Source organism: Aethina tumida, chromosome 1 (assembly GCF_024364675.1).
Source record: "Aethina tumida isolate Nest 87 chromosome 1, icAetTumi1.1, whole genome shotgun sequence".
NCBI lineage: Eukaryota > Metazoa > Arthropoda > Insecta > Coleoptera > Nitidulidae > Aethina > Aethina tumida.
This window is the reverse complement of record NC_065435.1, coordinates 65,928,642-65,942,434: the sequence shown is the minus strand read 5'-3', so window position 1 is coordinate 65,942,434 and position 13,793 is coordinate 65,928,642. Positions and strand designations below refer to the sequence as shown.

The following is a 13,793-nucleotide window of genomic DNA, read 5'->3' as shown; positions in this document are numbered from 1 at the left end:
TTTTATTGACTTTATATAAATGTACCATTATATATATTATTGATTTATATACAAAAATTTTAGTTCTATTACAATCAACATTAAAAATTCCAATTATGTTTATTTTTTGTAAATTAATTATTACAGTAAAAAGTAAATTATTTTTAATTTTACTTGAATGATGGGTACAATGTGTAAAGGATGATTTTAAAGATAATACATAAGACCTCAAATAAAACACCAAAACGTCTTATTAATAAATTTATATGAAAAGCACCTCTTCATACAACTAAATTCAATGATCATTAATATATATTTTCACTTACAATAAACATATGTAAAATATCTTAACAAAACAATTATACAATATTAGTAAATACATATTTGTATAATACAGACTTATTAAAAAAATAAATGTATCTAATAATCATCAGTTATGACTCAATTTTATATTGCCGGTAGAAACGGATTAATGGAGCAAAATGCAAGTTTGTCATCTAAAGATGAGTTACATTTATCTTAAGTAGACTTGTAACGACATGGCGCATTGCAACAAAACTTTCAAGCCGGGCATAAACGAAGCTATTTTCGCAAATTCTGGTCCGGATACAAGTTGGGTGTGTAAATGCAAGCCTCCTGTGTAATTTCCATCCTGAATTAATTGAATCATTTGATGAAGAGATGCTAGAGTTGTCGGGGAAAGCTAAAAATATTAATAAAAATTATAAAATGATTAAGTAATAACTTGAAAATTGTTAACCAATGTATGTGGATTCACATAAAAAATAAATATAAATTGTTGAAATCCTTGAAATCTATTATACATTACCTTGTGTTCTCGTAGTAAATCATAGAGCGTTTCTAGTTTTCTACCAACGTCTTCAAGTTTTCTTTTAGTTTGCTGAAAAATAAATTATATATAAATATTATATAATTGGCAAGAATATATCGAAAATTTAAGTGAATATTTTTATACTTACAGCATTGTTAGAAGCACAGCTGCACCTGGTTCTCAACTCATCGAACACAGTCTGCATGTGGATGTGTTCCTCGGGAATGGGCGGCTTTTGTATCGGTGCCGGTGGTTCGGGCGTCGCGACGGCGGCTGGTTGAGACAGATTCGCCGTGGCCGCATTCATCACCACATTCTGATTGAACTGTCCGGGATTGAAGGTAGATGGAGGCGCGAACGCCTGTTGCGGTTGATACATGGCGTTGGGGTCACCACCCTGTCCAGGGTATTGGTTTGGGTTGTAAGGCTGAAGGGGCGGTGCGACCATGTCACCGTACCCGTTTGTCGGCAGTGGTTGCGCCGGCGCGTTACCGAAAATGGGGTGAGTTATTGGGTCGGAAGGCGGAGCTTCAGCTTTAGGCTACAAAATGTTTAACAAATGATAAGTAATTTTGTAAAAAAGAAATATCTTCAAACTTCGGTAACTCGAATCAAATTGGTGGCAGTAGCGCACAGAGTGATTTTTACTTCATAATTTGAACTTCGATAACTCGAATGTCTTGATTATTGGTACAAATTTTATTTACACTTATAAATTCCAATTATTGGAATAAGTTGGAATTTTGGTAGAAACCCCTAACATTGATCAAAGGATTTTAAGAACAACCCATGTTCAGGCACTGCATCTAAATGATAATATAGAACAGTTTATATTCATTAAATATCTTGAAAAAAATTAAAATCAAATTTTATCTAATTTATAGAGTGATCATATCTCTGTCTCAGTAACAATTATATAAAATATAATAAGAAAGAAGAAAACGTTTTTTTTATACAAGTTTGCACCGATTTCTGTTCATGTAAATTAAAGTTATGGAATTTTATTTTATCAAAATTATAATAAAAGATAGAATAAATGTTCATAAATAAATTATTAAATAAACTTTTCATTGGTAAATTAGAGAGAAAAATTGTCAAAAGAGTCGATATTAGGCCCCCTAGTCTGTTTTTCTCAGGACCACCAGTCATACTTTTTTCCTGACAAGTCATGGTTCCAGTTATCGAAGTTTATACCAAACTTATTTCAAATATTATTATTGGGCTGCCCTTTGTCCATATTTACCAAAATTTCTTTTCAAATTCAGAATTTAAGCTTTAAAAACTAAAAGCAGTGCAAATTTTTAACGGTTTATCATTTTTATTAAAAAAATCAAAATAAATGTTCCCAACTGTCCAACTTGGCTCATTTTCCAATATTTTGCTCACTTTTTAGATTTGTTTAAAATCAATCAGGGATGTTGAATCAATTAGAAATTTTGTTTGCTCATATTTAAAATTTTAAGTTATCTTTAGGCTATTTGCTTTCTTCAGTAATAATAAGCCCATTACAGAAAACCATATTTATTATTATTATTTATTAATAATAATGTTTTAAATTATATGTTAAAAAATTATAAACATGAAACTCAAAATCTAAAAATGCTACTATCAATCAAATAGTGGAAGGAAATCAAAATTACATTTGTATTTCTAACATTAACAAATAATAAATTAATTAGCTTAACGATATAATCATCATCATAAATGTAAAAAATAAACATAAGATTAAAATGAATTAAAATTTAATGTAGTCGATGGATAAAACACAATTAGTATGATAGTAGATTATGATATTTAATATAATTCCATTTAAGTCATTCGGTCGATTCGTTTATCGGAAAAATTTATCTTCTGTTCAACATCCCTGAAATCAACCAACCATTTGTGTATGGCTTTCTTGAAACACCGTTATTAACGCATTAGTAACACACGTTATGAATACCTTTCTTAAAAGTTTCGTGCCAGCATGATGGGCAGACATTATGATGTTACCACCATATGCGTCATACTGAGCAAGAAAAAAGTTATTAAAATTTTCAATACATAACTACGAGGAAATAAATTTTTGTACTTTTTAAATTACAGTAACTATAGTTCTTGCAGTCTTAATATAAATTTGAATTTTGTGTATAATATTAGTAAAATAAAAAAAACTCATACTTGTGCCTTCAATGGTTTGCTAATAACCGGAGGATCGTTCCAGCCGGGAGGTGCGTTGGCAGTAAATGAAGTAGCGGGTTGTCCCGCTTCGACAGGCGGCTGACCACTCATCGGAGGCGGAGCCATGCTGTTATATCCCTGGCTCACGGGATTTAAGGTTGGAACAAGTGGAACAGGATTGAGTGACGGATTGGGAACGAGCGGTGTTGGATTTAGGGCAGGTGGCGTGTACGGTGCGTTCGAATTGTAATTGTTCTGGAAGGATGGAACCGGCTGCGAGGGTAGCGGTGCGTATTGGTTCCTGGTGGGTGGCAGGCCGTACTGGTTGGCAGAGACGGATGGATCAAGCACGTATTTCCTGGATGGCAATCCTGATGAACCTTAGATAGTTTAACAATCAAAATTAGTTATTTTTTAAACGACTTATGTATCTATACGAAGGCAGTTCCAAACCTTACGTATACGTGAAAGAAATACTTTGGTGGAGACTATCTATCTTACAAAAGTTAAGTTCAAGTTTCAAGACGTTACAATAATTATTTTGACAGCCATTAATAGTGAACTTCTCGATCAATTCTGCAGACTTTGTCCCGTTATGTGATGCAATACTTCGACTCTGGGAGAGTCTACTCTTTCGAAAATTTAGTTAGAAGACTATTATGAAGAGTTCAATAAACAGGGTATCACAGAACATCGATTCAAAAAGTGTTTGAAGCTAAACATTTTATCTATTTCTTTTGTGTTTCCTAATTAATGAATAGTCAATATTAATACACTTTTAACAAATTTACCTTGATTCGATCCGACGCTGTTCGGTCTGGGGGGAGCCTGAGGCGCAGGCGAGAACGGCCTCGTTGGCGGTTGCGGGAAACTGGCGATCGGTGGTTGCGGTTGCGGTTGCCAAGGTTGTGTCGCCGCAGTAGCGTTAGGCAGACCGGTGTTGAAGTTACCGTAGGATGGTTGAGGCGCCGGCACAGGTGCAGGAGGCTGTACACCACTGTATTGGGAAGGCAAAGGCGGGAGACCGTACGCGCCCCCGGTGGAGGACACGGACGTGCGTGCGCTTCCACGACGCACCTGTTGACGGACATCATGAGCCAGAGCCGGTTTCTGGCCCAAGCTTACGTAAAGGCGGTCTCTCAACGAGGCAATCTGAATAAAATTAATGTGAAAATTTTATTATTGTAAATAAAACTAATAATAATTATTCAAGTACAGAAATATAGAAAATTTTGTCTTACAATTTTTGGGTAATTTTCGTCATTCGAGTATTTTTCCAACACAAAATAATTCCAATATCTTATTATATTTGTAATAATTATGTACTTAAATTTAAATCATGGACTAATATATTTTATATATAAATATATGTTGTGGCCGAAAGGACACACTACAATTGTTTTAACAAAATGTAAGAGAAACTTTCTATATTTTCTGAGTAAACCACTAATATAGTAGAATTAATTAACACAAACCTTTTCGTCGGCCGAATTTCCTAAATATGCCACAGCAGTAGACAGTTCACCCTGTGCTGCCAATAATGAAGCATATCTGGACAAAAGTTCAGCTAGAGCACCCGAAACCTGAACCTGTCTTCCTTGTCTCTCGACAGCTCTCTGAAGGAACGTGACGAGTTCGACCAATTCCTGCAATGTTTCGGTGGATTTGGTGGCGTTGCCGCTCCAGGATTGTACCAATCTATCGAAGCTGCCCGCACATATGTAACAAAGTTGCGCATCCTGGGCAAGTTTTGGGTTTATCTTGCTTTCCTGTTCCAGCCTGTTACCCATTTGTTCTGAAAAGATTTATTTGTAATTATTATTGGAAACACAAAAACCACTTATTTAGTGGTAATAAATATATTTTTAAAAATGTTTTATAAAAAAAGTTGTCTATTTAAAATGGGTTCATACCAAACTTTATAAAAAATATTGTATATAATGAGTTTGTGATAGATTAGTAGATCATAATGAATAAAATCTTTAGAAAATATTAGTAGTAGTATTTTTATTGTTACCAATTAATTATTAACATTCAATATTTTTTGTGAAATTTGTTACACACACATTTGTTGCAAGAGTCGAAATTCAATGAGTTATTTTTTATTGCTTATCTTTTGTACTTATATAATAAAATAAATAATATACCTAAATGGATTATTATTTTTATAAGAAATGACATGTGAAATATACTTGTAAATTTTTAGTCGACGAGTCGACACTGGCTAAAACTGTTAACATCTTGTAAACCGTGTCGCCAAAATGTCAAGTTTTTTCGCACAGAAACTTCAAATCGACATCAAATAATTATGCGAATATTTTTTTTTATGTTTTCGTGCATAAATTCAGTTATTCGTTTATCATCATGAATTCACAAGTTGTACCAAACGTTCCCGAGATTATCGACTTCCCTAGGGAAGAAGAGAAAATATTGGAGTATTGGCGTGAAATCGAGGCGTTCAAAAAGTCTATAGCCATCCGAACACCGGAAAAACCCAGGTAGAGCTGTTTCCGAGAAAAATTACAAAACTAAATTAATTAAATTTATTAAAATTCTTGGATAAAATATATATTTTAGGTTTTCTTTTTACGATGGTCCTCCATTCGCTGTTGGAGAACCACATTACGGTCACCTGCTCGCCGGCACAGTCAAAGATGTCGTCACTAGATATTTCTCTATGCTTGGCTATCACGTGGAACGACGTTTCGGTTGGGATTGTCACGGATTGCCTGTTGAAATTGAAGTGGACAATTTGTTAGGAATCAAGGGTCCGGAAGATGTTAAGGCAATGGGCATCAGCAAATACAATAAAGAGTGCAGGAAATTGGTCGGACGATACGCAGACGAATGGGAAAATTTGAGTGTACGACTCGGTAGATGGATAGGTAAGAATAATAACAAAAAAAAAAAAACTATAAAAACACCTGCATAACATTTGCTTGTAGATTTTGAGAATGATTACAAAACCATGTACACGTGGTATATGGAATCTATTTGGTGGGTGTTCAGCCAATTATTCCAAAACGGTATGATATACGAAGGCTTCAAAGTGATGCCGTATTCAAACGCCTGTCACACTCCGTTGTCGAATTTCGAGGCGACACAAAACTACAAAGATGTGTCCGATCCGTCTATTGTGGTTTCAATGCCGATTATCGGCGATCCAGATCAAGGGGGACTTCTAATATGGACCACGGCACCATGGACTTTGATTTCGAATCTAGCTCTTTGCGTGAATCCTAGTTTGATGTACGCGAAAATCCGTGTAAAAAAAACCAGGAAAGTTTATATTATAATGCAAAAGCGCGTGACGTTTTGTTTCAAAGAAAGCGAAGTAGAACATCTGGCGGAGTTTCCGGGGGAATACTTAAAAAATGTCTTATACTGCCCAATCTTTGACTATTACAAGCACTTACAAACAAAAGGTGCTTTTCGAGTAGTCACTGATGAGTACGTAGCTGAAAACTTCGGAACAGGAGTCGTGCATCTGGCACCGTATTTCGGAGAGGAAGATTACAGAATTTGTTTGGACGCTGATATAATAACGAGGGAACAGGCTCCAGTCGCTCCACTAGACGCAAGTGGCCACTTTATTAAACCGATCAGCGATTTTGAAGGACTATACATTATGGATGCCAATAGAAAGATAATTGACAAAATTCATTCAAAAAAGAGACTTTTAAAACACACAACAGTAAGTAGTGGACAGTAGAAATAAGTGGAAAGAATTGTAATTTGATCCTATTATTGAAATTCATCATAAACTAAAAAGACATCTTTCAAGGCATAACACAAAGCACAAGTTAGAAGAAATAGTTCTTTTCAACATTAACATTTGTTTGGTCACGTCCACATTTACTATATATTTCAGTTTCTTCTTAAACTTTCCAGATCATGCACAGTTATCCGTTTTGTTGGCGATCGGATACCCGCTTAATATTTCGGGCTGTGCCTTCATGGTACGTTCGAGTTGGAAACATGCGTGATGATTTATTGAAAACGGTTGCCAAAACTCACTGGGTGCCGGGAGTAGTGAAAGAAAAGCGATTTAAAAATTGGTTGCGCGAAGCTCGAGACTGGGCGATCAGTAGGAACAGATATTGGGGCACACCCATACCGATCTGGCGAAACGAAAACGAAATCTTGTGCGTCGGCAGCATCGCCGATCTCGAGAAAATGACAGGTGTTAAAATAAAGGATATACATAGGTACGACCACTGTTCCGTTTAATAATAATAATACAATTTAAAGAACTTGTTTTTTAGAGAATACATCGATCAATTGGAAATACCAAGTAAGACTCCTGGTAATCCTCCTTTGAAACGTATTCCTGAAGTTTTTGACTGTTGGTTCGAATCTGGCTGCATGCCCTACGCACAAGATCATTATCCATTTGCCGAAGAGAATAAATTTCCACAACAGTTCCCCGCAGACTTTATAGCAGAGGGAATTGATCAAACTAGAGGATGGTAAGTACATTAAATTACAAAAGTTCATAAGATCAGTTTCCACCAATAGTCAACTGTTCTAATTAGTACATGAAGTCATTTGTCATTTAGACTAAATTTAGTAGTACTACAATTATTAATGAATCCACAATCATGTTTCTGCAGGTTCTACACACTTCTGGTAGTATCTACAGCTTTAATGAGCTGTGCACCATTTAGAAACGTTATTACTCACGGGTTAATGTTGGCCCGAGATGGTCAGAAAATGTCAAAGCGCAAGAAAAATTATCCGGATCCGATGAACATCATCGCAAAGTACGGAGCCGACTCCCTAAGACTGTATTTAGTCAACTCACCAGCACTTCGAGGTGAAAATTTGAAATTCAAAGAGGAAGAGGTGAGAGATGTCATCAAGGATTTCATGCTGCCTTGGTACAACGCATTCAGGTTTTTGATGCAGAACATCGACAATTATGTGAAAACCAACGAAAGGTACAAAAAACCTAAACGCTTAAGAATAAACTAAAACGACTGTAATTTTTAGAGAATTCTATTACCAAGAAAAAGATCTTAATTCCTCCAATATAATGGACCAATGGATTCTGTCGTGCACTAACTCGTTAATTAAGTCCTTTAGAGAAGAAATGGGTACATATCACATTTGCACCGTCGTACCCAAGATGATAAAATTCATGCACAATTTAACAAATTGGTATATTCGCATGAACAGGCCTCGACTTAAAGGTGAAACCAACGTAGGACAAACGAAACAAGCCTTGCGTACACTTTTCGGTGTTATTTACAATTTCGTAATATTAATGGCCCCGTTTACGCCATTTTTATCAGAGTACATGTTCCAAGTTCTGAAGAAGTTAACTTACAATACGTGTGAAAGTGTCCATCACATATCCACGCCATTAGTTAATAAACAGTTGATAGACAAATCAATTGAAAAGGCCGTGGTTCACATGCAAAGTGTTATCGAATTGGGCAGGACAATTCGTGAGAAGAATCAAATTCAGGTGAAACATCCCCTGCAAGAAATCATCGTGGTACACGAAAGTTCCGCTTTTTTAAAGGATATTAGTATTTTGCAAACGTACATTTTATCCGAAATCAACGTCAAAAAGATAACCATGAGTAGAGACACATTGAAATACGGAGCAACAATAAAGGCAAGACCGTCGTATATTTCATTAGGTAGCAGACTGAAAAACGATATGCAAATGGTGGGTGATCAAATAACAAACCTGACTGTAGAAAAAATCAATGAACTTACGTTACGTGGGGAAATTGAAATTGGTGGACATATAATTAAGAAAACGGACATTCATTTAGATGTTAATTTTAGATACAACAGCGATCGGTACGTTGGAAATACGGATAATAATGTGTTGGTGCTAATTGACTTGTCCCATAATCAAGAACTTCAAGATGAAGGCACCTCCAGGGAAATCGTGAACAGAATACAAAAGATGCGTAAGAAAGCTCAATTAAATCCCACAGATGTGATCAGTGTGTTTTACAAAACAAGCGGAGATTTGGAAAGAGTCTGCAAGGAGTATGAAAAGTATATAGAAAAATCGATAAGAGCTTCATTCAGGGATATCACCTTAATGGGACCCACTGATACAATCATTATAAACGAAGATGTTCAAGTGCACGGCAATAAATTATCTATAATTGTGACGAAATATGCGAATATTGTAATACCCGTGGTCAGATGGGCCAATCTAGAACTGGTAAATATTGAATCAATTCATTTTGATGGATCGAATAAGGGATTAATTCTGATGGAAGTTGGCGGCGTTCCGATTGGTCTGGAGCATATAAGAGAATTAATATTCACACTTTTTGGAATACAGGAATTCGACTTGTGGACCGAAAATAGAAAACTGGAGTGTGATTACGATCTTATGGAAATTAACGGCGACACAATTTTCATTACACCTATAAATGTAAGGTGCAATTTACCTATGCCTACCAAACAACCATACTGCAAGGTTATTAACTTTGAAAAGAATTCAGTAGCAGGTACAGTTATAATTGAGAATCCACAAGGGAGTCCAATATTGTCAGAACACGAAATTGTTCTGTTAATTGAACAACACATACAGCTTGTCAACAATATTGAATGAATAAATTACTATTTACAACAGCATGTTATTAATTAAAAACAATTATAAGAGTAAAATATGCAATTAAGAATAATTCATTGTGTATGCGACCTAATTTTATTTATCATTGGGTAGTATTAAAAATTATGATGATATTTAAATGCAACTGCAATATTCTGTTAATAAATTTCAGTACAATCAATATTCTATAAAAACGAATGTTAAATTTGGTGTCAACCTTGATTTATGTCGTGCGTCCTTTGCCCAATTAGTTTTAATTTAGTCCACTGTGAACGTTTCCAGCCATTTTATCACAATAAATTTGATATCTGTTTCAAGAAGTGATAGAAAAAATATGTATCCGCTTATTCTTTGTGTAGAATACAGTAATGAGACTTAAAATGCTTACTTACCACATAAAACTACAAGATCCTCGTCTGTAGAATGTGTTAAGGCAGCTGCTAAGGCCTCCTTCCAACTACTAATATCACAGTTATTAATAATGGATGCCCAGTCTTCGGAAATCATGGAAGTTATCAATTCTGATATGTAACCCTCACTCTGTTCAAGGTACCGATGCTGTGTTTTGGCCAACAATTCGGGTCCACCTGAGAAATGTTGTTTTGTGTTAGAAAACATTATAAAATTAATTGAACTTAACAAACCTGTGGTGGCTATTATTAAGGCATCTGCAAATCTGTTGGCTTTTATACACAAATCAACGGCTGCTCCAACATTATTGAGTAATAAGGCTTGGGTAATTAATCCTTCATTATCTGAGGATAAAAACGAATTTTAATATAAAAATTGCACTCAATAATTATATACTCACCATCCCCAGTTTTAATTTTATATGAAGTCAACTTCTTTTTTGGTTGGGAAATTGAGTTAAACGGATCAGAATTCAAATCGTCAAGCTAAAAGCCAAAATTAAAATTAATTTCTAGTAATCGTTTTTTGTGCACACATTTTTTTAAATTGTATCTCAATATAATATTTAAAAAAAAAATGAAAATTAACATTCAAATATGAAAACTAGATCATAAAAAAATTCAAAGCTAAAAGAATAAATACTTCTTATTAGCATTAGAAGAAAAAATATCATTTATCCATTAACAATTCTCAATAAATTTATAATTGTAAAACAATGTAATACAAACTCTTCTCATATTAGAACAAAATATTTTAATATTGATTATCCAATGATTCTTTGATGAAAAGTAGTATCATACAGAGCATGAGCAGAAAAAATTTACTATTAACCTTCCAACTCCACAAACTTTTGCTAATAAAATTAGACAACTTTGAATTGACTAATAATTGTTCATAAAACTCTTGAAATAAAATAATAATTGTAATAATTACGTACTCGTGAAAATTCATCGGTGAGCTGGTCGACGTTGTTTTGGGATTTGCCAACAACCTGATTTAATTTACCATTGACGTCTTCAATTCTATAGCCCAAAAGGTTTAACAGTTCAGCCCTCGAGTTTTGTTCGAACTGTGCTCTCAAAAAGTGCCAGATGTATTTTTTGTGTTGATCGTCTGTGGCATCGGCCTTGTTCAAACAATATTCGGTGAAATTCCCGTATTCGACCGCTTTCTCGAGCTCGATCGACTTCTTAACGAATTCTGCTTCAGTGATCACTTGACTGATTTGAACGGATCTGTTTACCCTCGGAATCGGTTGACCAGGGGCGGCGTTTTGCTGCGCGTTGGCTACCGACTGTTTATCGTGTTCGAACGTAATCAACTTTCCTCCAAACTGAAACCGTTTAATCAGAAATAATATTTATTAATTATTAATAATTTTTATTTGGCAGTCACTTACGCCAAAACTAGCACCACACGGCCTTCTGAGCCATTTCGGTGGTTTGGTAAGATCGCAACTGACCACCGCCGTTGTCTGGGAAACTGGAGCTTGTATGTATCCATCCATGCCCGGAAAACTGTCCGCAATTTTATTGGTGGTTTGAATCTGCTGCGTTTTACCTGCACGAACAATAATATTTGTTATACAAAATTAAAGTAAATAAGCACAAAAAACCATACCTCCCATGAGAGAATAAATGGAGACGTGCCCGTCGAAGTTGGGGCAGGCGATAAGTGCAGGGTTTCTCGGACACCAGGCGATATCAAAACTCCACTGGTTCGTGGTGGCAATTTCAGCGAGCACTTCCCCGTTCTGTCGATTCGAATTCGGATCCCAACAAAGAATTCTGTTGTCCTTGCCGCAGCTCACAAGCAAGTCGGGATCGTCGTTGCACCAGGCTACGGATAAGACTCCTCTCTGATGGTTTTCCAGAGTTTTCAGGGGCGACGTAGCGAATCTCAAGTCCCATAACTGGATTATGGGGGAATGGTCTTCCTCTATAAAGGATACAATCATTAGAAATATTATTTAGATTTATCACAGCTAAAAATCATTTTTAAGTTTTTATTTTTTACGTCGCAGTTATATTTAAATAAATTAATTATCCTTAAACAAATTCAAATAAATAGAATTATGTAAAGGGTTATTAAAATATGTTATGCTTAATATAAAGATAAAATAATAATTTGTATTAAGGAATTATTTTTTTTATTTTAATTCATAAAATAATTTTATTACGAAAATTATTATTACATCCACAATTAGTACGTTAAAATATTTTTTTAGATGATTTCTGTTTGAAACAAATTGTTTTGCCAATTTCCACTTTCTTCCATAAATTCGATGAATTTTATATATTTTATTTCTGTAATTTTATATTTAGCAAGCATATTTTAAAATTTAAATTTAATTATAAAAAAATTACATATACATTAGTACCTATTATATGACTATTACAAAATACTATATGTTATAGCTATTTTAATCAAAAACAACTGATAACCTTAATAGTGAACTGAAGATAAAATATACACTATACAAGAAATATTAAACTAAGTTTAAAATATTTCAATAAGTCTGAAAAAAATTATTATTATTTATTATTTAGTATTACTGAAATTGTTGCCATTATGCCATTTTTTATGTAATATGAATGAATGACTTTTAACATTTCAATATACACAGGTACACATATCACCAGTATAGCAAGACAGTCTGATTGGAATAACCAGAATCAATTCAAACTGGAATTAATGTTTATTATAACTACAAGGCATTTAAAGAAAAAACTGATAAATAAACTAACCTGAAGCAAGACACAACTGAGTAGCAACTTCTGGATGCCATGCCACAACTTTCCATCTAATCCTTGATACTGTATCAGTAAGCTTAATAATTGGTTCATTTTTTCTTAGATCCCAAATAACACATTTTGAAGCAAAAGTGGAAGCTAATATGTGTTGAACCTGTCTGTTCCAAGACACCGATAGAACATCTTCAAGTGGTTGTGATTTGGCACCAGGTGACATTGGGGTGGTCGTGTTGTTTAGATCCCATATGAAAATTTCAGATTCTCCAGCTCCTGTTGCCAACAAATTGGCTTGGAAAGGATTGATATCTAATGCATGTACAGGACCTGTGTGCTTCTCTGTTTTTCCGATAAGTGCTTCTTCATTTTTCAGCAGTTTAGAAGCACTGTAAATTTGTATTAAACCACTGTCACAGCCTCCAATTATAGTCCCATTATTTTGTTCACTCCATATTATTTTATGGAACCTATGTTCACTTGTCGCAGACGAAACCAGTTGTAGATCAGGTCCAGGTTCATTTAAGTTCAAAGAATATATTTCTAGGGCAGCAGTTGTGTTAAAACTGGCATCCAGTTGTTGGGCAGCTGTACCAGCTGCCAAGTAAATTGGGTATTGACTCTTTGGAGACCATGCTACATTAGCAGTTCGTTCTAAATCTTTCACCTTCATTGTGGGCTTTAACTAGTCACTAAAGCCTGCAATAAGTATCCTATAAAAAAAATTATATAAATAATATACAACTAAGTAATAGAATAAGTTTAATAAAATTTGTTATCCTTACCTTTTTAGCAAGTTTTATTCATTTATTTAAGAAAACTGGCAGAATTAAGAGCCGCATCCGCTTCCAACGTGGCTTATACAAGAATATTAAATTTGACAGATATGTATACACGTCAACAATTTTAATAAAATAGTGTAAAATAACGTAAATATCTAAACAAATTTTACTGCAATTGAAAATTTAATGTAACTATAATGTACCACACCAAATATGAAATGAAAATACCGATAAAAATCAGTGTTTTAGCAATATTAGACAATCATCTGACAATAAATAAATAAAACATTACAGTT

The 13,793-nt window shown here is 34.4% G+C and overlaps 2 protein-coding genes across 3 annotated transcripts; one reads left to right on the top strand and one right to left on the bottom strand.

Moving 5' to 3' along the window:
• Nucleotides 1-227: 227 nt before the first annotated feature.
• LOC109608435 (protein transport protein Sec31A) lies at nucleotides 228-13,749 on the bottom strand. Of its 2 annotated transcripts, none has more exons than XM_049962184.1 (14): nucleotides 13,501-13,749; nucleotides 12,716-13,428; nucleotides 11,589-11,906; nucleotides 11,368-11,528; nucleotides 10,906-11,301; nucleotides 10,369-10,453; nucleotides 10,202-10,312; nucleotides 9,950-10,144; nucleotides 4,447-4,766; nucleotides 3,763-4,123; nucleotides 2,972-3,351; nucleotides 960-1,352; nucleotides 809-880; nucleotides 228-682 (listed from the first exon to the last, which is right to left on the bottom strand). In XM_049962184.1, exons 2-14 carry the CDS (start codon nucleotides 13,386-13,388, stop codon nucleotides 494-496), a joined length of 3,654 nt encoding a protein of 1,217 aa, XP_049818141.1. In that variant the 5' UTR covers nucleotides 13,389-13,428; nucleotides 13,501-13,749; the 3' UTR covers nucleotides 228-493. The 2 variants fall into 2 exon arrangements, with proteins under 2 accessions (XP_049818141.1, XP_049818152.1); XM_049962195.1 differs by having other exon boundaries at nucleotides 12,716-13,414.
• On the top strand, nucleotides 5,271-9,575 carry LOC126264394 (isoleucine--tRNA ligase, cytoplasmic-like). The gene is made up of 7 exons (XM_049962203.1): nucleotides 5,271-5,469; nucleotides 5,549-5,856; nucleotides 5,917-6,665; nucleotides 6,863-7,179; nucleotides 7,237-7,440; nucleotides 7,585-7,911; nucleotides 7,964-9,575. The coding sequence occupies exons 1-7, from the start codon at nucleotides 5,336-5,338 to the stop codon at nucleotides 9,555-9,557; spliced, it is 3,633 nt and encodes a 1,210-aa protein (XP_049818160.1). The 5' UTR covers nucleotides 5,271-5,335; the 3' UTR covers nucleotides 9,558-9,575.
• Nucleotides 13,750-13,793: the final 44 nt, after the last annotated feature.